This window comes from Aythya fuligula, chromosome 4 (genome assembly GCF_009819795.1).
Source record: "Aythya fuligula isolate bAytFul2 chromosome 4, bAytFul2.pri, whole genome shotgun sequence".
NCBI classification, from domain to species: Eukaryota; Metazoa; Chordata; class Aves; order Anseriformes; family Anatidae; genus Aythya; species Aythya fuligula.
Genome location: NC_045562.1, coordinates 72811635 through 72836840, shown reverse-complemented (window position 1 = coordinate 72836840; position 25206 = coordinate 72811635). Strand labels below are relative to the sequence as shown.

The 25206-nt window shown below is 35.4% G+C and overlaps 1 protein-coding gene across 5 annotated transcripts in view; it reads left to right on the top strand.

Annotated features, from left to right (window-relative positions):
• CTNNA2 (catenin alpha 2) overlaps positions 1-25206 on the top strand; it is a 484674-nt gene that overhangs the window by 431590 nt on the left and 27878 nt on the right. For all 5 annotated transcript variants that reach the window (XM_032186536.1, XM_032186537.1, XM_032186538.1 and 2 more), the window contains 5 exons: positions 6485-6636; positions 14046-14159; positions 17624-17805; positions 20992-21097; positions 24578-24712. In XM_032186536.1, the coding sequence (XP_032042427.1) occupies positions 6485-6636; positions 14046-14159; positions 17624-17805; positions 20992-21097; positions 24578-24712 (689 nt within the window). The remainder of the gene's footprint in view (positions 1-6484; positions 6637-14045; positions 14160-17623; positions 17806-20991; positions 21098-24577; positions 24713-25206) is intronic.

The window sequence follows — 25206 nt, the reverse complement described above, 5'->3', positions numbered from 1 at the left end:
AGCACTGCAGCATTTTCTTTAAAATTTTGCTGAACTGAAATCCAGAGATCAAGGTATCACCAACAAAAAACATTTAATGCATTATTTAAAGAAAATGTATTTTACAAAAGGACCAGTGTATACCCAACATCACATTCATATTTCAACGAAGTACTTGGTTTGATTCAAAGAATTTTTAACCAGAGTGTCCATCTTCAATATGTGGAGAAATACAGTGAGAAATCATGCAGGATATATTACAAAACAATTAAATGAGACACATAAGAGATGATTAAATCACCATGGTGTCTAAAACTTTCAATATTGTTTCTTTTTCTCTGCACTTTTAGAGTTTTAAAATGGAGTATAATACTAAAGGGGAATATAATGTAACTGATTTGGATTTTTAAAGGCTTTTCATAAAGTTGTTCACACACAGCTGTTTGGAAAATGGGTAACCATGGAGTGTATGTTAAAGTCTTTGATGGATTAAGAACTGGTTTACAAGGCAGAAGCAAAGCATTAATGACCATTTCTCAGCAGGCAAAAAAATAAATCCTGTAATGCTTCAGGGGTCAGCACTGTGGTTGATTTTGTATAATATATTGTTTAACAAGTGAACAGACAGAAGCAAAATTTGCCAAAAGGAAAAAGCTGGTTTGTCAGGTGAGAGTAGGGGAGTTTCTGTATCAGAAAGATGACAATAAAAGATAATTTTATTTAATTTCTCTAGGTAAAAGGAACAATTTAAACTACATTATTTGCACTGACAGGAAGGCTCTGAGCTAATTCATTGTGTCAGAAAAAAATGTTTCATCAATATGGACAGGTGGGCACAGAAACCTTTTCTGTGTACAATATCACTCAAATCAGTGTTTAAGACATTAGCCTGTATGTTAAGGAGGATATTCATTTAATGCCCCAAATAGTTGTTTCAGCTTTGATCTCCACAACTTAAACATCTTCCGGAAGTAGAAGTTCAAGATAAGGATGACAAAATTAATGAAATTAATTAACCAGCCTCATCTCCTATGACCAGGTAACCCACCTGGTGGATGAGGGAAAGGCTGCTGACGTAGTCTACCTAGACTTCAGCAAAGCCTTTGACATGGTCTCCCACAGTATTCTCCTGGAAAAGCTGGCAGTGCATGGCTTGGGCACACACACTTTCCTGAGTTGAAAACTGTCTGGAAAGCTCGGCCCAGAGAGTGGTAGTGAACAGAGTGAAATCCAGCTGGAGACTGATCACTGATGGTATTCCCCAGAGGTTGGTGTCCAACCTAGCAACTCAGCAACAGTTCAACGTAGATTTTGTTGGCAATGATCTTACATTCAGTGCCACTGAAAATTCAAGTACAGAAAAGCTTTAAAATTTTTATTTGTTAGCATGATGAGGCCATCAGTAAATTAGAAATGTTGCTATTAACTTGGGACCTGATTCTGTCAACATTTATGCAGGTGCCTGATTCAGTTCATGTAGTTAGACCAAGAAATGTTAATGGATCACATTTTTCAGTCTTAGTGTATATATAGCTGTTGTCAAGACCACAGCTCAAACTAAGAAACTAGTATTTAGTTTTTCCCCCAAAGTACTGATTTACTTTTGAATTTAAAATTAATAGCCAATGTCTCTCAATGTAATAAATGAACCATCACCTGATGCATTTACAAGTGTCAACTCCAGATACAGATTTGGTGTCTCTGTCTGAATTCTGCTTGTAACTCCTCTACAGTCAGCCTAACAATATCCCTCTTTGTCCAGTAAATAACAGATAAAAAAGACTGGTGGTTTTGTGAGTACAACTGAATTAGGTATTCCCCATACATCGCCATCATGGGTCTCCTCAAATGTGGACCAATAACCTTTGCTGGAGAATAACACAGTTCTTAACTCAATTTCCAAAAACTTTACTGCATCAAATGACAATTTAGAGAAACTTTAAGAAATAGTATCTTATTAGTTTAAGATGTTTTTTCATGCTTATCTAATCAGAAGTAAGCAATGATAAAAATATGATTGGCAAGGAAATGGTTCATAATGTAGTTTAATAGCTATTTCCATTTTTAAAAGGCAGATAATGTTTGCGGGTAATAATATAAATTAAGGACTAAACTGTAGCCAGATCTGCAAGGTCAAAATTGTTGAAAGAATCTTTCACATGCAGTCAGCAGTCACCATAGTAATAATACATGTGGTCAAGAATGAATATGTGGTCACCGAAATGAACAAACTGTAAATCTCCATCTCCTCTCCCAGGACCTGATGTTTACGAATCTACTATTGCTGCTTCGTGAAATAATCAATGGAGCCATTTCGGTTGGCATTTTTCAGTGGCACAGTGAGAAAAATGATCTGTAGAGCTTCAGCCCAGGACCTTATAGGTATAAGGCTGACTGAGTTGAAGGACTTTGACAGTTAGCTAGAAGGAGATAAAATCCTATACAGAGAGAATATGGAAAAAAAAAAAAAGGAAGATCCTATTATCCTTTGACAACTGGGTTCTGCTTTGATCTGTCCCTATTCTTGCGTATCCATTTCAAGAAAAGTGTAGTAGTAAGTCCAATAGCATTGTACTAGGAAAGTCATATATGAATTTAAAATGTCTTTCAGAAATTAAATGTTTATTTCTGGTGAGGAGTGTTTCTCCCATAGCATATTTTGCTGGATGTGGTGCTGAACAAAGACCCTATAGCTGCCTATTAAATATTTGAGTGCCTATTTCCATGGTACTGGGAGGAGTTCTGATTTAGCAAATAAATAATCACTTAAAATGTTTCACTTCTATATCTTCCTGGGGTTTGTGGTGGACAACAAGTTAACCATGAGACAGCAATGTGCCCTTGTGGCCAAGAAGGCCAATGGGATCCTAGCTGGCATCAGGAGGAGTGTGGAGAGCAGGTTGAGGGAGGTGATCCTCCCCCTCTACTCCTGGTGAGGCCACACCTGGAGTATTGTGTGCAGTTCTGGGCTTCCCAGTACAAGAGGAACATAGAACTTCTAGAGAGGGTCTAGCATAGAGCCACAAAGGTGGTTAAGGGATTGGAGCATCTGTCTTATGAGGAAAGGCTAAGCGAGCTGGGCCTGTTTAGCCCAGAAAATAGGAGATTGATTGAAAATAGGATCTTATCAACTTCTGCAAATACCTGAGGGAACAATGTAAAGTGGATGGGGCCAAACTCTTCTTAGTGGTGGACAGTGATAGGACAAGAGGTAACGGATATAAATTGAACAGGAAGTTTCATTGCCATATAAGGAAGAACATCTTTACAGTTTGGGTGATAGAGTGCTGGAACAGGCTGCTCAGAGAGGTTGTGGAGTCTCCTTATTTGGAGATATTCAGAGCCCTCCTGGATGCAATCCTGTGTAACATGCTCTAGGTGACTGTGCTTGAGCAGGGGGGTTGGACTAGATGATCTCTGGAGGTCCCTTCCAACATCAACCATTCTGTGAATCTGTGATTGAGAAATAGATTTCAGATAAAGAGTATAGGAGCATTCTGTATTATTTGGAATAAATTATGTTACATAAACATAGAAATATAAGTCTGGATGCAACAAAAAATGCTTTTCTTAAAAACATTTTCTCACCTTTCTTGTACAAGCTGTAGAAAAATCTTAAAGATGGGTTCTAAGAAAAAATGGATGTAATACTGAACTGGAGCCATACTGACATAGATCATGATTTCACAATATATCTTCTCAAGCCTCTTCTTTATATATTGTAATAATTACAGATTGCCATTTTCTTTTACAATCACATCACACTGTTAGACATATTGCAAGAATGCACTTGACATATCTTCCTGGTCTGACAGCATGTCACAGGTAATTGTTCTTTGAGATTCCTTTTCTCATGACTTCCATGTCCAACATGTAGTAATTTAATTTATATTTCCCTTGTTTTGTTTCTAAGAGTGTCTTGTGTGAGCATGTCAAAAATTTTACCAAAGTCAAGCTGTATCATGTCTACTGCTTCTCCCTACCCGCTATTTAGCTGCCCTGTCAAAAAAAAAAAAAAAAAAAAAAAAAAGATGTTGTAATGTTTTGATGCAACCTATTTATGACAAATATGTTGCCTGTCCAACATCTGCTCATTAATTACAAGATAATTAAACATTACTGCTTTACAATGTGTTTCATTTCTTTCTGGGTACTGAAATTAAGCAGAATATCCTATAATTCTTTCTTCCTTCTTTGCCTTTCTAAAAATAGATGCTTCTTTTTCTTAATCCCCAGAACATTCATTGTTATTGTTATTCTTGAGTTCTCAAAGATGATACAGAAATTGATTTGATTATTTTCTTAAGAAATGCAGGGTAAATTTCACTCTGCTCTGTTTACTTTAAGATACTTTGATAAATACAAATGTTTATGTAGATAAATACCCTTTCCTAATTCAGGTCTGTAGCGTTTGCTATTATTTGAGTTAAATACCTGATCACGTCTGCTTTTTAGGAAATTCTAGACAGAAATTTAAGGACCCTAAATATTATGTCTCTTTGCCTTTTCTTTTGCTGCCATTTTTGTATCTCTATGTTTGCTTGTATTATCCCTATGACCCTAAATAATTTCTTTCTTTTATTCTTAATGTTTACTTATTTTCATGATATTTCTAATGTTTGCTTTTTGATTTTCAGGTTGGACTTCTTTATACAATCGCATTAGACTCCTACTACACTTTTGAGTGTAAATTAAGATAATTTTAAATATGCACTTCTTAATACTCCATTCAGAACTTCAAGTTTTCTCAAACTCCCTTTCTACTTAAAATATTTCCCCTTGGCTTAGCGATGTCTTGTTAATGTTTAATTTTTGAAGTCTATTGTCACCATCACTTTTCCCTATTTCCCCCAATATATCCCAAACACTTACTCAACTTACTGAACATTATTTGCATGAAAGATGCAATTCAGTTCTTTCATCTGTGTACATGAGCAAACATACATAAAGCTGGCATAAACAAGATTCGAATAGATTAATCTGTTTAAAAGGCCCCTCTTTAAGAAACAACATTTAGTGAGACACTGAAATGCCAGAAGGGTTGAGCTTGTAGTGGCTGCCAGTCCTTCAAAATGTAAACCAGTCTTGAATCATAGTGTTTTTTATTTGTTTGTTTATTTCTGTTTTTACTTTAAAACAGATGTTAAGTAAGATGCATAAAACATACTGTTTTCATTATGAGTAAAATAGATTTAAGGACATTCATTCAAGAAGAAAATGTGGTTTCCTGACACAATGAAAGTTTACTTCCTAGGAAAGATTGTCACTGCTGCTGATAAAAATAGCACTAGAAATTTCCCACTTCCTATCGTTTAGCATCAGGCTACCAGAAAGTTTATTAAAATAGGGTATAGGGAAAAGATGGAAAAGAAAGACAATATAACAACAACAACAAAGGTGATTGTTTGAGTTAGAAATCTTTTCCCATTCTTTCTATTATAGTGCCAAAAACTAAACCAATTGATACATGAATTGGACACCTATATGCTCAAAGAAAGCAAATAGCAAAAAAATATGCAAATATGAGGAAATGATAGCTATCTATAAACATTAAGCTTGACCCACGTTCTTTGACATTTGTAAAAATTAACCTTAAAGGATTCTGGACCAAGGTCCTGACTCCAGCCCTGAAATATTAATATAAAACCATTGGAATGCCTAAGTATAATGTAACTGCATTATAATTAGCGAGATTTGATGTCTATGTTCCTGTGGTAGGATTTGTGTTTAAGCTGTTAGAGGACTGATACGGGAAATGTTTCTCTTTCAGAATAATGCCAGTGATTATATGTACAAAAGAATCCTATATAAAATTTGAAGAAAAGCCTCTGGTATTATAGTTACACCAGGGAAAGCATTTAAAATATTTATATAAGATAAATAATTGTTTTAAGATACATATTCATGAAGCACCACTCCATATAATACCATTACCTTAAATCTGTGGCTATTTTTTACAATACATACAAGATAATAATAAAGAAATCAAATGTCATTTTATAGACCTTCAGAAAAGTAATTTGCTAGCTTTTTCATGCTAAAAGTGTTTTGTCCCTTATGCGATTTTTATTATACAATATGAGCTAGAATACAGTTAGCTGGTCTAAATTGGTAGGTATATTGGCTACATTTTCCTTTGATCATTTGGTATAAATACTGTACTGTGTTCATTCTAAGTTTAAGTTTAAAAGTATTTAAAGGTTTTAAAAATATCCTCCTGATGGGTCAGATAACTTGCAGTCTTTTAAAAGGAAGTTTTACATTCTTCATCGTGCACTTGGAGGCAAGTATGTGAAGATGGCTGTTTTCTTGCTATCAGAAAATGTGTCAGAGCTCTGTACATATAGAGTCAGTATAAACCCACTCTGTGTGCCTTCCTATGTCTTGAAGTTGTGACAACAAGATGTACCAAGCCTACTGGAAAGTATTTATGCCCAAGGGCAGGGGGAGAATGTTCACAGAAGGAGGTGTCTAATCTTGCTGCCTTTCATTTTGTTTAATCTAGTTATGCCACGTTTTGCTGAACAAGTTGAGGTTGCCATTGAAGCATTGAGTGCGAATGTCCCACAGCCATTTGAAGAGAATGAGTTCATAGATGCCTCCCGCTTGGTTTATGATGGAGTTCGTGACATCAGGAAAGCTGTTCTGATGATAAGGGTATGTAAGGCACCCGGGAAATAAAAGTTGGAACTTAAAGGAAAGTATCACACTGGATGAGAGGAATAGAAAAGCTACTTGGGCTCAGCCCTGTTTCATAATAAGCCAGAAGAGCTTGACATTGAAACAAGCATAAAATAAAAGTATGTGCACTGGAAAAGTATTTTAAAGCAAAGGGGTGAGGTTATTTTAGGGGACAAACAAAAATTATTTTATTAATCACCTAAAAGATGATTTTATCACAGCTGCCTGTAGATCATAGAATCACAGAATCACAGATGTAAACTGTAGAACTCTTTCCGTAGTAATACCATTATTTTGCCAAGATTTTCAAAGTTTGTGTAGAATGTTTTTGTTTTCTTAATGTATGTGTGCTGCCTAGGATATGAGGTAAGTCTGGTTAAAATCTAAATGAATAAATAAATTATCTTGCTGCTCCAGTGAGCATCTGCAAAGATGGTTTTGAATGTTTACTGAACTAAAGAATGTGTCATTTCAGTGTTGACTAACCAGTTGATTCAATTTGCTTAAGCATCTATAAAAAAAAAAAAAAGGCAAAACAGCATGATAATTGTGAGAGTAGATGTGTGTGTCTTGCTTTTTAATGTAGTCCGTAGTCTAAGATTTCAAAAAAATACATAGATATATATTAGATACATATGTTTTGGACATCCCAATTTAAGTTTTTATATGAAACCCAATTTTCCTTGAATCTGTCCTGAAGAAAGCAACGTACAAATGAAGTTACTGTGAAAATCCCAGAGAAAACTGCCTCACTTCAGGTTGTGAATGTAGTATAGTACTCATGAAAGACTTCAGGCAGTTAGAGCACTCCCAAATAGCTTCATTTTAGTCACCTGCCATTATATATTAAAAAAGCTTTTGACAGATTTATATTTATAACTGCAAAACAAATCCTATTCCCATACCCAGAGCTAATCTCAGGTAGCTTGAATTATAGGCATGTTTGATGACGGGGGCAAACATACCCTGTTTCTGGATGTGAGACATTTGGGGTATTTTCCAGATCAGGATGGAAACACAAGATCTGCATAGTAAAAGATCTCTCTTTTTCCTTTGACTATCTAGTTCTTTAGTCTGTAACAGCTGTTGCTAAACTTTTCTTAGGACAAGAGCCTCTTCTAAGTACATATCAGTCTTTTAATCCCATCAGACATTTAAACTATTTCATAAGAGGCAATCATGAGCTGGGTTCTTCTGCAGACCCATTTTCTACTGTCACCTGCCCGGAGTTCTGGCTTCCAGGACCCCCTTCCTGGGTAAAAGTGGGACATCAGATCTGTCCCACTGAGGTTGCTATGAGGTTTTCCATACTGAATAAGATTTTTGGCTAAGCAGAAAGCACCATTTTAAATTCACTTCTTTCAGTGCCATCTTACTGTTACGTTAAGCACTAGCTTGGAAAGCTGATCAGCATTCAGGCTTCACGGTCTCCTTAGAAACATCCAGGTTACTTTCGCAGTTGTATCACTACCACATTCCTCTCCATGTATGATATGAGCTAATGAATTCTGCTTATCCAGATTGGGAAAATGCATTTTTTACATTCAGACAATTAACTTATTTATGGAGCTAAATGTGGTGCTTCTTACCCAGGCAGAGAACTAAAGCACATAAATTGATTCATTATCCTTATGAGTTAACTGGGAAAATTCACATCTATAAATTTACATAAAGCAGAGTTTGCTGAGTCAGAAGCTTATTTTCTATAGGAAAAAAAAATATACATATATATATTAATTTCAGTTTGAATCTCTTCTTAGCATTCCCATCCAGATATCTAATGTTGAATCGGAATATACAATGAAAGGGTAGATATTAAGCTATAAAAGACAGTCTTTATAATATTTTTATCTAATAATTTCTTAATTCTCACACACCCCTTTAATTCAGGTTGTAAAACTTATTGAGGAATTATTAAAAACAATAACAAAAAAAAGAACTTGCAAACCTTTTAGAGCTTCTGACACAATTATTTTCAGGCAATAATTGTTCGTGTGCATGCCATGAAAGACTGAATTTATCTGAGATGATTCTCTTATTCCATAAGCCACTTTTAAAATTAATTTTTGTTGGTATTATTACATTTAGTAAGCTAAAGGAAAGGGAGGAAATCTCTCTTATTTGGAAAGGGGAGATTTTATTCGTTGTCTGAAAGAGAAAGGAGACTCATTTTACACTGAGGTCTATTATTATGATCTATACAGAAGAAAAAATCTATTTCACAATAGAAGTAGTATAAATAAATTTAGGAGTATAATTACAGAACCTAAAAATAAGATAGGAAATATTAACTTAGTTCCTTAGTTTATTTTAAATTACTACAGAGGGATCAAATTGCGCTTTGTTTTTTTATAACTACTTGTAAAATTCCTTCAGTAGTTAGATGGAAACCTGCTTTACAGTTAGAAGTAATCACAATGCCGTTTTATTTCATTCTTATGTGTCTACGAAGCCAGTCTTTTTTCACACATGTCCTTCGCTATTGGCAGCCTTGCCAATAGCAGGTTAGTTGCAACTGTATTAACGTGATATATTTGTTTGGATCAGGAGTGCACTTTCAAAGTCAAACTTCAGTTGCTCCCACTTGCCATGTTTTGGTTCACGTTATTGAGTAGTTTTACAACATATGAACTTGATCTTTTGGGTGATCCTGTAAGATCTGCTCTATCTAGGAGCATGTTAAATGTACTCTTAACATTATGGGAATTTCATTCCATGGTTGCAAAGCACACCTACACTGAATAAAAATCAAATTAGGGTAGTGCAAATGTGGGGTCCGCAGTACTTACTGTTTGGATCCATACTCCATTGAATCCATACTTCTTAATATAGGATTAGCCTTGATCACCCATAGGGTGGCCTCTGGAATGAAATCCAAGGTGTTACTACATCTCAGCCCCTCTGGAAAATGAGACTTGATGCAGAATCACATCATCTTTTTAAATAGGTTGTCTCTGAAGGACACTAAAGCAGAGTCCATTGTCTATACTGAGAGCTTTTCAGGTTGAATTCGAAGTATTAGTTTTTACTGTAAATAATTAAACAGCTGAAGACCTGCTGTGCGAGAGGTTCTTTGTCTTTACTGCTCAGTTGGTGCTTGCAGCACCTGAGTCACTCAGGCTGCAACTGCCTTTGTACAGAAGCAAATGCCTAGAATAGCATGGAGTTGAACATAAAAGCGTATTGTACAGGCTTTTTTTCTCTTAGCTTTTAGAAGTAGAAGGTATTTTAGTGGTAGAAAATACGGAAATATCTCTCTTTCTTCTCATTACAATGTTGGCCTCACTTGGTGTTTACAGTGCTGAATTTCTTATAATTGCATCTTAAAATTTTTAAGCACGTAGGGAACTATAGTGTAGTGGGTCTTTTTGAATTGGTGAAATATTAAACAATATTAAACAAACAACACTTGTAATCCTACATATCTATGCCATTCTACATCTAATACATGCAAAAATTACATTTTCATAATGGAGTTACAAAGGATAGAAGAAAATTGTAGTGATGGAAGATATTTGTTCACAGCAAGCTCTTCAGTCTAGCAGCCATAAAAATATTAAAAATAAAAAACTAAAAAACACAATGACTGGAAGCTGAATTTCACCAAATTCATAGTAGAAGTAAAGCATGCATTCTAAAAGTAAAAGAATATAATTACCAGGTAATTTATCTTGGATTGTGCAAGTCTCTGCACAATCTGGGAGAATTCATCAGAATTAGACGAATGCAGTGAAGAATATACTCCAAATGTAGTAGAGACACTTTATATGAAAGCAAAATAATCGTTATAAGTCTTATGGCCTGTGCTATATAGCAGTTAAGTCTGAAAATTATGAAAATGGACTTTTTTGTTCATTAATATCAGTGAATTTTTAAAATCTATTAGTTTTGAAAATGATTCTAGCTCCCTCTTCCACAGGTGTTCATCAGAGTGTTGTTTAGATGCTGTCTCTAAGTTGAAATCCAAGTTTCCTTATTTTGTATGACCATAGACTCAGATTTCTGAAGGACTGAATCTGTCCTTCTATCTTCCAACTCAGATAAATTAAGTTTCAGACTTTGTTGTCTTGGAAACTAGGTTTTAAATACCATGGTTGGATTAGTTGTACACAAAAATTAGAGTTCTTATGATATATTTAGAAGTCTCTGCTAAGGAGATAAAAAGCTTAATTTCAGTTACCTCTCTATATTTTTTTTTCTTTTTTTCTCCTTTGTCTCTAAACAAACTGAAGACCTTACTATATAGGCTGCATCTCCAAAGGATCAGATAGAACAAAGCAGCAGTGAAACAGTGAAAAACATGAAGCATGTTTCAAATGGCCTACAGAGAAGAGTACACTAGTATTCTTCATCTTAATGAAAAATGTAGCTGCTTTTGGAAGAAAATGAGGGTGTAGAATTCTCCACACTTGAAAACCTTAAGCAAGTGAATCTGAAATTACTTCTGGATTAGATCTCACTTGTACAGGGGGTAACTACTAGAATTTCTTGTATTTGTAGTATATTATAACAATTCAATTACATTGTCCTTTTGTTTTGTACTGCCTTTTCTCCAAGTTAAAAATTTATACACATTAAGTTCCCATCTGTTAAAGAACACAAATTTTAAGATTGTGAATACCAGGCATTAACAAACAGCAATGCATTTTTCTGAATGTTTAAGAATGAATCACTGAAACACAGAAGTTTCAGAATGTTTTGGCTCTTTAAGAGCCTGTGCTTACATGTTACACTTTTGGGATGTAATGTTTTAAATATTGCAGCTGGCTGATCTCTCCAGCTTAGGCTCTCACAGCCTTTACCCTGCTTCAGCTCTGATTGCAAGAAGCTGTGAAAGGGCTACGTATTACCTTTTATAGTCTTACCTCTACAAAATTGTGCAGACAGAAGAAACAAAGACGAGTATACCTGGGGAAGGGAGTTGGTTTTGCAATGCCCAGTACAACTGATTGGTTGAATGGACTTGGAAGAGTCAGATGGTTTGCCAAGGAGGGGCTGAAGCTTTCCTGCCTATTCCTACTCTTTGCTGTAAAGGCTGGGCAGAAGAAAATCTGAGCCCTATGACTGGAAGTGTTCTGTCTTGCTTAGGGAGTTATGTGTTTCTGCTAGTAGCTGGTTTGCTTACGACAGAATTTAAAGTCACATCCTGCCTTCAGGCAGCTAAGCAAAGAGAATGCAGTGATCAAAGATGTTTGGACAGATAGACCATTGGACAGTAGTACAATGATGGGTACCAATCTTTCATTTCTTTTGTATGGCAGAAGAAAGAAGACAAATTCATTTTTTTCACCTAGATTTCATCTCCTGTCAAACCTGTTAGATGCACTATTTGTACATACATCTCGTCAGAGATGCTGCCTGAGTTTTATCACCATACTGTCATACTTGGTTATTTCTTCCTTCAGTGCTCAAAACACATATTTAATTCATACTCTTTAAGCCAAATGAAGATGGCTGTGGGTTTTTTTTTTTCTCCCCATCATGTGCACTTCACCATGTAGCTAGCAAAGCAGATGATTTTCTGTTACAAACAGTGATGTGCACTTCATGTTGGAAACCAGGCTGTAATATAAATATCTCCAAAAGACTTCTCAACATTATGTTAGAGGGTTTGGACCAGTTCCTAGTGACTGAGCATCTTCAAGACAGAGCTGTAATGACAACTGGCAATGATTAGCACCTCTGCTAGGAAACTTGACAGCGCCTCCAAGCAAGAAATGCCAGCATGAATGATTTCTTCTATGGCAGTAGCCCCTCAGGTTAACACTGAGACATGTGGGTACCCAGTAGGGTGAGGATCTCTCTGTAGTTACTGTGATCTTCTTTTTCTATTACTACTATCATTTACTGTACCTACAGAAGTTACTTGTGGACAGACTTTTGTACTAGATGCTATTAAAGTGCAAAATGGAATATAGTTTTCAATTCTGAGGCTATTTCTGTTCCTGGACCATCTGTATCAAATATAATACTAAATATTTTTTTAAAGTAGGCTGTTTCCCTCTTTCTTTCTGTTCTGGTTTTGACTGGAATGGTTAATGTTCTTGCTAGTAGCTGGTATCGTGCTGTGTTTTGGATTTAGGGTGAAAATAATGCTGATAACGCATCAGTGTTTTAGATATTACTGAGCAGTGCTTACACAGAGCCAAGGACTTTTCAGCTCCTTGGGCTGCCCTGACAGTGAAGAGGCTGGGAGTGCACAAGAAGCTGTGAGGGGACAGAACCAAGACAGCTGACCCATACTGGCCAAAGGAATATTCCATACCATGTGGCATCATGTGAAACAATAAATATAGGGTGGCTGGCCAGTAGGTTGTAAGCAATTGTGTTGTGCATCACTTCATATATATTTTGTATTCATTATTATTATTATTATCCTTTCTTCCTTCCTTCCTTTTCTGTCCTATTAAGCCGTCTTTATCTCAACCCATGAATTAGTTTTTACCCTTTATTTTTTTTTTTTCCAATTCTCTCCCCCATCTAACCCCATCTCACTGTGATTGTGAGGGGAGGTGTAAGCAAACAGCTGCGTAGTGCTTAGCTGCCTGTGGGGTTAAACCACAATGCTCTCCTGTATATTTAACAGAGATATTTTTCCTCCTATCCTGTGCTAGAAGGTGAAAATACCAAACAAAAGAAACATAATTTGTCTTTTTTTTTTTTTCTCCTTCCCTCCCTTTAAAGAACCTGAAAACAAGCCATATGTAACTAGGTTTGGTCAGTGTGCTCAGATACCCTCACATCGTTTATATAGCACCAGCAATGGAGATAACGCACTTTCAGTATGGAGGGTGAAGCAAATTCCAAAGGCCTGGATCTGAATATAATTGTTGGCACCAACAAGACAGAGCAGTTTATGAATTTTACATTTGCTTCAAAAAAGGTTGACAATTTACTTTTTCTTTCAAGAGGAAATCTATTATTCACTTTGATAACTTTTTCTTCCAGGATGTGAGTTACCTTTTCCCAGGTATTTACTTTCTCTTTTGAAGATTATGTGAGATTCCAGGAATATAATGGTAGTAGTGTCCATTTATAAATTAAATAATATTGTTTTGAAATACTACATTCCGGTTACTAATGTTTCCAAAAGATGTTTGTTCCTGGAACTGCATTCATCATGTTAACAGAGTTTTAAAAAGTTACAGCAAGGTAATGATATATGCCATTTGTAAAGGAAACTAAAGTTGAAACAACTTAATTTTTAAGCCAATTCAATTTCAGTTCTTGACTGCTTGGGCAGAAAAATTAATTTAAAAGGAAAGAGAAACAGCATTTCCTGGGCAGGTAGTTGATGAAATAAGAACTTACTGTACATAGGACTTTGTATCCTTTAAAAGCTTGTCATCCCCTCTCATGCTTTCTCTCCCATTCTCTCTTTCTAGACCCCTGAAGAGCTAGAAGATGATTCAGACTTTGAGCAGGAAGACTATGACGTTCGCAGCCGAACAAGTGTTCAAACTGAAGACGACCAACTTATTGCTGGCCAGAGTGCAAGGGTGAGTATAAAACCCATGTTCTAAGCTAAGTGTTTGTATAGCTACGAATGAAAGCTATGCCTCAGAAAGCACATGCAAATTTCAGATCGTCAGGGTCACTTAAACAGCAGGAGTAATTTCACCTAGGTGTTTAAAGTTTTTCATGTCTCACCTATCTGAAAAGTATTGAGTTTATTGAATGATTTTCCTTAGGCTTAGGTTATACCCTGTTACCACCTATTTGCTCTGGTAAGTGCTGTAGGAGGAGGCCGTGCAAGTTTGGAATGTGCTTTAACTGTGGCAGTATTCAGCAAATTAAAAAATGAAATTAAAAAATAATAAAAAAAAAAAAAAATCCCATCAGGGCACCATGTACTGTATCCAGAAAAAATCTTATTTTTGTCATGTTTCCCAGTGTGCAAACTTGTCAAGGAGAGCTGTTTAGGCTCTGGAGTAGTCCCTGTAATTTAATTGTAATTGAAGACATTTGTTACTGAATCAATGTAATTTTACCAGGGTAATTATATCATGATGAACTGTACTCATTGTGATTTGTGACCTTAGTTTGTGCATGGGGAATGCAAATTAAGCTGATGAGTGCTTCAGGGGTCACAGGTGCCAGAGAAGTGAAGTTTGTTGACACAGTCGTATGCCAAGAGAGACACATAGGTTCTATGATTCTTTGCCACTCTCTGATGAATGTTTACCTTTCACTAAACATGCTGCTCAGCTCAGATTAAAATAATAATAATAACAATAACAGAAGTATCATTTGGGGGATAAATGACATCATGAAAATATGTTTGGCAGGAAAGAGAGTTAAACAACAACAACGAAGGCCTTAGAATTTTTCAGCGGAGAATCACTGGAGTACTGGGAACTATCTGGATTATTTCCACGGCTGTTTTGCACATTTCTGCAGGTTTCTTCTGGTAATAGAACTTGCTGAAAGTGAAATAATGAACTAAATGAGAAACGTACACATTCACAGACACACACACACCCTCTCTCTCAAACAAAAGCTAGTAGCTGGGAAGGTAACTTCTTACCTTGAATTCTGGAAGAGGATTTGCAAGGCTGAGAACATTGAAGGCCAAAAGGCAATGGTGGCTTGAAAGAATAGTTCAAAGGGTGTGGAAGGAGAAGTTGTCAGCTGTTGTAAGATGACACACAGTACGTTAGGACTTGAAGTAAACATTTTAGACACTGAAAAGGAAGGGTAATGCAAACCTAAACAAAGTTTATTTGGAGGTATGGGAGGAATACAAGACAGGTACAATGAAATGTGTGGAAGTTTCTTTTTTAAATTAATTTCACTGAATATTGAATACAGATAGTAAACATTCCATACCAGATACCAGAAGAGCTGGTTCTCTGTCACTGTATCCCAAGAACAAAAAATTACTGTCTGTTATTGGGTTGCCTGGATATGATGACTAGTAACCTCACCACCTAGATGAAGACCAGTGTGATTGCAGATCCAATCCCAGTGAGTTGGGTGACCAGGAACTGGCACTGAAAAGCATGAAGTTGGAAGAGTTGCAGAAAGACATCTGGATACCTATACCTTACTCTGAGAAACATAATGAGTACTCTGGATGTACATTAATATCTTTGGGGTATTTTTTTATTTTAAAGAGCATAAAGTTCTGTTAATTGATTACTAAAGTAAGTCTGAAATATAAAGGTACTGAAGTGTAATATTGGTATTTTGTAGTCATTGTTTTGTAGGTTGCATCTAAGATTGGTTATCATGTCATCTTTGTTGATCTAAAAAACAAATACAGGCTGCAGTAATACTTTTGCAAAGAATCTAGTTCACCTAGGGACTTAGGAGTCTTAAATTGTATTACATTTATTGCAGTTATTATCATTGCTGCACTTAAAACCTTCTGCTTTGATCAGCTGCACACTGTATAAGCATAATATATTATAAAGACAGTCCCATTACTGGGTAACTTATAATGCAGTATGTCACAAGAAGCAACAAGTGGATGAAAACATAAAATGAAAACACGCTAAGAAGAAGTGACACCATCCACAATCTTAAGTCTTGAGTGACTCATTGAAATGAGTCTGCTAAGCACAGTAATATCTTATTTGAACTTTTTCCTTAGAAAAGCTAGATTTTAAGTTGTGGATTGTAATGGATTTGTTTAATATGCTTACTGTATAAAGCTATTAGCATTTCGGTAGGAAAGCTTGTGTTGGTCTTCAGTAGGAATAAAACTTGAATATATGATCTGCGTTTGCTGCAGAATATAGCTCCTTTGAAAATGTATCAGCAGCTGGAATAGAAATGTTAAAACATTGCACACCAATTTAAAGGCTGTGCAGATGAAGCTGCCCACTGAGAGAAACCACATGCAAGACATACAGACCAGCTTTCCAAATTCTACTGCTCCCATCATATTCTTTTAATTTCAGTTAATTCAACTGTTTTAGTGTTTTATATGTATGCTTATTTATTTATTTATTAGCTTGACTTACACTGACTTATATTTTTCTGTGGAAAGACTAATATGCTAACATTTTAAACTGCTGAGTTACATTGATAAGGCCTAATTAAAAGTCATGTGTTGAATTTTAATTTGATTAACTTGCAAATTTCTCATTTTCTGATCTACTGTTTATAACCTTTCTTAATTTCAGTTGTGGAAAAGGTCAATTATGAATTTTTAAAAGCCAAGAGCGTTTTAAGAATATGTAGAGAAAGATGTCAGCTGATTGAAAGTGACATAAACAAGAAAAAATGTAACGACACTTAAATATATGTCACACCCCATTAAATGTGGTCTTGAGAGCCCTAAAGCCAAATCGTAGCTCAACTTGGAAATCATTATTGGAAGTGTCCATTTGATCTTCAGAAATAATTATTATAATTTTGTAGGCTTTTCTTTTCTTTTTAAGTGGGTGGGGGAATTTTCTGCTTTGTTGATAATGTCGAGACAAATTAGTATCAACTCGCTTAGTGTCTTTTTGCATATCTTCCAAGATACAGTTAGACTACTAAATTTTATTGAAAGGTACATTCATTACAGCTCACTTCAAATGTATTATCTTGCATGTCATAGCTTATTTTAGTGTTGGGTTAAGCAGAAAACTGCTGTATTCATGACAGAGATTGAGAGTTGAGGAGTTGCTGGCAATTCAGTCTGCCATTTCCAGTAGATTTCATTCATTTTCTTTCTCTTAAAGGTTGAAGATAATTACTGTTAAATCTTAATCTTCTTCTGTAGAGTGGTGAAGAATCTGTATATCATGGCATTAGATCATTTTTACATTTTTGAAGGTAAAAGAAGACCTACAAACATCCTGTGAATTTGTTTGTGCCTGTATTAACAGAAACTAAATGTCTGCTGGACTTTGCTTAGTGTCTTCCACTGCCATAAAAAGAAGCTAGAAGTTGGGCATGCAGTTTGAATCAATAAATATATTTCTAGCATCCTTTTTTCATGCCCAGCTTCTCCCTTTTTCTTCCCCAGGCTATCATGGCTCAGCTTCCCCAGGAGGAAAAGGCTAAGATTGCTGAGCAGGTAGAGATATTCCACCAAGAAAAGAGCAAGCTGGATGCGGAGGTAGCCAAGTGGGATGACAGTGGTAATGACATCATTGTGTTGGCAAAGCAGATGTGCATGATTATGATGGAAATGACAGACTTTACTAGGTAAGGAAAAAATAATCCACGCTAAGGACTTCTTCATACATTTCCTTTTTGTTGCAGTTTATAGCCTATTGAGATGATGCACTGTGTTTTGGGGGATGCAAAGACTGATAACATGGGTCATACATAATGGGATGGGTTCTACAGTTCTCTGTGCATGATTGCTCTAGATATTTCACCAAATTGGATTAAATACTTGAAGTTTTTGTCTTATTTGCAAATTTGTTTTATTTGCAGATCATCTTGAATTTCAGCAGCAAAGATAGTCTGTGACCTTACAGACACTCAACTGACATTTTGTTTAGTACCCATCTAAATGCATGTGCCTTTCTGAACTTTCAACATTTCAACACAATTTGTGTCAATCAAAAATAATGGCAAAACTATTTATATAATTTTGAAGACTGAACTTTCTAAAAAAAAAAATACCAAATTAAATGAAACTGTTTTGATCTAATACTTCATTGTAGTCTGTCAGTAACGATTTTTTTTTCTTTCATTTCTTTTTTCTATTGATGTCTTGTTCTTTTCTAATTGCAAAGAATCAAAAGGCCATTCAGTAGTGATATCAAGTAAACAGAATTATTTTGTTTAAATATGGTCATATTATTAATCACACCAGGGATAACTTTTTACAATATGCTTTGAATTACAGGTCACCATAATAAATAACAGCTTTTCTGATATTTATTTTGAATGGGAGTTCAAAATTATAAATGGCATTTATCAAAATCTGATTAAATAAAACTAGACAAAAATCTCTTTTCATTTGTCTTTTGTCACGATTAAAATGCCTTGTGTCTGGATCATTCAGCCCATTTCAGAAAAAAGTCTCTGCAGTGACAATACAGTGTTTCCACATACCTTATACATACGTTTGTATGTAAATAATATTAATTTACATGGGTAGTTAATTGGTATAGGTATCAGCAAATATTTTTATGCATTTTAAATTTAAATATATATAGAGAAAGTTTGCCTACACTTGAATAGATGACTGCTGTATTTCTTTCTGAATAATTATTCTCTCAGTTTACTCATTTTTCTCCCAGCTTTTGCTTTCACAACTATTCTTTTGGCAGCAGACTCACAATTTCTGTATACCAAATGAGAGTGCAGAACCTTCTTTGAAGGGTGATGATTTCAAGAAGTCTTAGTTACTTTTTGTATTATTCTTGTCTTTGGCTCTCTGATCCTTCTGTCAAAAAACAGAGTGAAAAACTGCCCAAGTAGTGCCATCATTTCACATAATGAAGAAATAATGTTCTCAAGCAACAGTCCAGAATATCAATGCTTTCTGCAGCCTTCTGGACAATCTTTGATCCATTAAGCATCAAATTGAAAGTTTTGTAATTGTGTTTTCTACCATCAAAAGAACAGAACTCATATGAGAATGAGAGAAAAACCACTGGCACATTTGAAGTAAATTAAAAAAAAAAAAAAGCAGAGTGCAGCCCTGTCTACATCAGATTTAATAAAAACTTGTTTAATATATTCCATTAAAACAGAACAAAGCCTTTTATACATGTTGGTTGACTGTAACCTCAGCACTATTAAAATAGATTTTTTTTTCAAGTGTATGGAATTTCTGACAGTCAAATTGGCTGCTGTAATTAATGTAAAAGCATATGAGGTCACTATGAAGAATTTCTGTTACAGTTTAAGTTCAACAGAAGTTAGATACTTGTGTTTCAAGATCTGTTTGAAGTGGAAATGAAAGTATGTAAAGAACTGTAACAATTCTATGATTCTAAGATAAAAATGGAAATATGTTTCAGTGTGTGTAGTTTCACCCTGATTGGCAGCTGAACTCCACCATACCGCTCTCTCACTCCTCCACCTCAAAGGAAGAGGGGGAGAAAATACAATGGGATACAGGTTATATTAATCTCCCTAATACAAATTAGGTTATGTTAATCTCCCTAATACAAATTAGGGAGATTAATATAATTATTAATATTAATAATTAATATATCCCTAATTTGTATTAGGGAGATTAATATAATTTGTCTACATCTACTACTAACAGACTAGAGCAGTGAAAAACTAAAAGCAAGCTAAAAAGACTTTCCCCCCCATTCACACTCTTCTACCCCCTCCGCCTGATGGGCTATGGGGAATGAGGGTTGCCATCAGTCTATATCACTTAATCTCTACCACGCCATCATTTTCACTCTCTGCCTCTTCACTTCACTGCTCCGCGTCCCTCCACATGTCCCTTTTGGAGCTGGCTGGAGCTGGGTCTGATCTGACATGGGGCAGCTTCAAGGCACTTCTCACAGAGGCCACCCCTGCTGCCCCCTGCTACCAAACCTGTGACATATAAACCCCATAATAAACCCCAAACGTGTTATCCTTGGCATCACAGATGAAAAAGATGTGAAAGTAATAGCATGTTCTTCTTAGAAAAAAACATCTTCAGTTTTACATTAAAATATCCAAGTTTGATCTTATGATTTTCCATTAACCTTGTCCAAAGCTGTATTTCTCCACATAGTATCACAATTAATTAAATAAGGGAAATCAGCTTCTTTCCAACTGTGACATTCTCAGGGGCAGTAGCAAATATTCTTATAAGCAGGATTAAAGTTTTGTGTCTGAAACAAACTACAGTGCAAGTTTGCAGTGACTTTTTTTTTTCAAATATATGTGTTACATATATTTTTTCAAATATATGTAACTCTAATGATTAAAATCAGATGTTTGTACATCATCTTAAAAGTATAGTATCAATCTTAAAACAAATTATACGTTTTAAATTTAACAATTATGCTTCAAGAATCTTTGTTTTATGTCTTTTATATATAAAAAAAAAAAAGTTTTCTATACTGTGCCATTCTGTTCTAGACTTGACAAGCTTAACATCAACCACTGGCTTGAGAATAACATACTTTTTAATGGTTGTGTAGTCAAGAAAGAATGTCAGCTTAACGGGCACTTAAAAATGCATATACATTTAGTGTAGCTCATGTGCTTAAGGCACCATCAAACTAAATTGCTAGTGTGGCATTTTGTAAGAGAGGAAATATAGCAGACCAATATCTTAATCAATCTGTACTGTACAAAGTAGTTAAAAGGTATCTTTGTAATAAGGTAAGAAGTCATTCCTGTTGCTGTTTTAAAATCAAATACCAAACAGGATCACTAAAACAGCTTCCTTGAATGATTGTTCATAATTGTATTTCACAGAGGTAAAGGCCCACTGAAGAATACATCAGATGTGATTAATGCAGCCAAGAAGATTGCAGAGGCAGGATCAAGGATGGACAAATTGGCACGGGCGGTAGCTGATCAGGTAATAACAAAAACAAGCAAACAAGCATGAATATAATTTCTATCAATGAGTTGCATTTTTCAGGATAGGGGTATCTTCTGTAGCAATTAGCTTGATTTTTGCAGTTCAGAAAAGTCATAAATAAATCTTAAAACCTCAGAAATTCCTCAGTTGTTCCACAACCTCACTTTCTGGACTGGGGAGACTATTATAATTAGATTAATATATTTGCTGGCATGAAAGCGGTAGACTTAGACACTCTGTTGCCCTTGCCATATGCCTAGGACTTCTTATATTGTTTCAGTTCTTTCTTCCAGCAGTTCCTTGCTATTGCACTTTTCTTTCTCAGGATATGCTGACTCCCTGTCTTCAATTTGCATACCCCTTGCAGGGTATTGTGTTCTTCATCTTACAGAGCCCTGCTCTATGCTCTAGGATCTGTGTCCACAGTCCCAATAACACATTCATTTCATACCTATACAAATAAATTTGCTATATTCAGACCTTTTCTTTCAGATTGGATTATCTATTATTTATTATCTATTGGATAGCAAGAGAAAGCATCGTATAAAAGTCAAGAGCCAAATTTCAAATCCGGGTGTTTTGTTCTAGGTACCTAATTTTAGATTTATGCAAATTAAAGTTGACAATTTGTTCCCTTTGAAAAAATAAAAAATAAATCTCTTTTCTCTAACAATCCACTGGAATACTCTTTAGTAAGCATGAGAAAGTATAGGGAAATGAACTAAATAAAAAATTGGGATTTATTTGGGTTAAGAACTTTTATTTGTTCAACTAGTTCTGATTTCCTTCATCTTTCATTTTGCATGTTCACCAAATGCTAATTTAAATGTCTGATTTGCTGGCATACATTGAGCAAATGAGCCTTGGGCAATAAAATCTGTAATCCTTGTGCATCTAGTGATCTAGAACAAAAAAGAAGGTGAGTCGGTGATGATAACATTGTAAAAACTCATGTGAAAACCTCATAGTACCACCTAACTATGAGTATGGGTGCCTCGCTTCAGATACTCTTTGTAGAAACATTTCTATAAATACTTTTTATGCAGCTTTTGAAGGAGTGAGATCTTCTATCACTAATAGTAAAATATTTTACAATACTTTCTTTGTAGAGTTTTTCTCTTATATACTTATTGGCGTTATTTGTCATCTTCCCACCGTTTCTTTTCACTGTCATCAGCAGAAACCTTGCTGGAAGTGGGAAGTATAACTTCCTTGCCTGTAGTCTTTCTCTTCAAAATAAGTATTTATTTTTTGTCGTCAAGGAGGCATGCAATATCATGTAACACATCCTGCTAGGGAACATGATCCAGAGTGGCAAGAAAGAAACCTGAATCTGCACGTTTTTCCATAATCTTAGAAAGCTTGTATTTGAGGTTTTCATCCCATTCCCATCCGTCAGATGTAGCAACTGTGTATTTTAGTGTAAGAATGAGAAATCCATCTGTCAGCTGATGAAATCCCCAATCTACAATATCTGCAAAGGTGGAATATTTTCAAGAAACCTGAGGTAAAATAAACAACATGCTGTGCTTAGAGTGTATGGGCTTGAGTCACATTTTAAATCTCAGACAATTGTAACGTACACACTTTAATAATAAACAGTAAAATCACCATGAGAATGAAGTGTTTGTTTTAATGCTTGCAGTTTAATGATATTTTCCAGAACTTTGGAGATGCTCGTGCAATATAAGCTATTTATGGACAGTTGCATTTTTAATTACTGTTCCAATGAGAGAGATCTTACAGTTTCATTTGCTCCAAGGTACTTGTATTTAAAGCCTTGTCAGCTCTCTAGAGGTATTACTTTAAAGTTCATTTCTTTCAGTTCATAGACTTCAAGAGTAGGGTAAATATTTCTGTATTAAATTGCTGCCAGTAGGGAGAAGAGGTCTCTCAGGGATTCATACCTTAAAGATATGGCAACTGTATGAGAAAGAGAGGCATTATAGCATTGTTGCAAGTATGGAGCAGATTCATTTTAACTGCCACAGTGAACCGCCAGCTTTATATATTGTTAGTTTTAAAGGGAGAGGAAAAAGCAAGTGACTGCTTTCAGGACAGTAAATTATACTATATGCAACTATTTCAACTATTTCACCTCAAACTCGTTCCATGCTGGCATTAGGTATTGGGGATAGAACAGTCATCTCAAGTCAAAACTTGTGATGCTTTTGACCCATGTGTGTTTAATTCTATCAAGTTTTGTTTAAGTGCTGTGATAATATTTCACCCTACACATGAAAAACTGAGTATAAACTTTTTAAGATGCTAAAAAATGCATTTGGAAGTCCCTAAATCTTTGATTTCCAAGCAATACATTCAAAGATCATTGGCAGTCAGACTTTATTAGATAGCCCGGGTAAGTATATTTTAGACATGCTGTTACCAGTGGGCCCTTTTAGCTCTTTCTAATCAGAGTGAATTACTAGGGTCTGTTCTCTAGAGCAACACTAAGAATATTAATTATAAGAGTGTTGTTTATTAAACTGTTGATATTGTGGGGGATGATGCCGTTTCTATTAAGTGTCCCAAAGACCATGAATAAATTACACTTGAGCCTTTTCTAGTTGTATTTGTTATGAAACCTTCATTAAGTCTACTGTGTTTGACCTAATGTAATTTGTATTAACACATGATTGATAGCACACGGCATTCAAAATGGTACAGGACTGTAAATAGCTTTCCACCTAGTATGAAAAGCTATCCCATAGACATGCTTAGAGCCCAACTTATCTCATTGTATTCTTAAGAAGGGCTGCAAGACTGATGGTATCTCCAGAGACACTGTGTAATATCTCACTTATAGTTTAGTAAATTGTTTCCCTCTGGCACAGACTAAGGTATTTAGGCATTAACAATAAGCTTGCCAAATCTGTCGATATTGAAACCAGGCAGGCTCGCATCTGCCTCTTGAGTACTTAATGTGTCAGTAAGGGCCCTGGCTTCTGCAAAGTCTGAAGCAGAGCTGTTTCCTCTGAAAGTCTGCACAAATGCCAGAGAAGCTGGCATGACAGTCAGCAGTTGGCAATAGAGTGGATGTAATCAATTGGAAATGGTCCCTATTGCATCTTAACTATGGTACCTAGCAGGCACCCTGATACCTGGAGTTTCAGATCAAATATGGTCTTTTGCCTACTCAACAGATTTCTCTGCTCTGTACAAACTGATATCCTCAAAACTGAACCTCCCCACAAAACATAGCAATCATGTTAGTTCCTTTGTCTTTCATTAGTGGCTGACTGAAAGGTTTTCCTTTTTACAAAAACCTTATGGAGCATCTTCAGGTTACAATTCATAAGCTTGACTTTAATGAAAGGTAGCTTAATTTTTGTGTTTCAGCAAGTTATCTTTGAGAAAGACAAAGAGAAATGGGCCACCTACTATTATATATGTATTGTCACTATCTCCTCTGATTACCTCTCTATAATAAGCATATAAACTCAGCTACATTTAATCAAATATTTCTTTTGTCTGCAGTGCCCTGACTCAGCCTGCAAACAGGATCTGCTAGCCTACCTACAGCGCATTGCCCTCTACTGCCACCAACTTAATATCTGCAGCAAAGTGAAGGCAGAAGTTCAAAACCTGGGAGGAGAACTTATTGTATCAGGGGTAAGCTGGTATTTGTATTTAGCCATTTATGTTTCCCATTGCAGTACTTAAAATGGAGCATTTTTGATGACAGTAATGTATATAACAAAAATACAGTGATTCATGAATAGTCGTTTTAAAATTTTATCACCATTATTCCAGACCTTACAATAATTTGCGTAAACCAATTGGTTTTTCCAATTACCCTTTGTTTATAGAAACTTTGTAAAATCTTCATTCTTCCAAAAGGAAAGTAATTTCATAGCCTAGTAAGTCATTGCCAAGCTGTGAATATTATAATTATTTGGAGCTTTTGTATATTTGCTCATTATAAATCTTCTTTCCTTTGTTACTACTGGTAATTTCCTTCTTCTGTGCAGAAGCTAGCTTTGTATGAAGTACATATTGTTAAGATGGTGATGACTAATGGGATTTCATTCACTCAGGTTCCAATGCACACTAGGTTTAGCAAAAACTCTTGGAAGGCCAGCAACACATTTTAATTTTTGATGCAC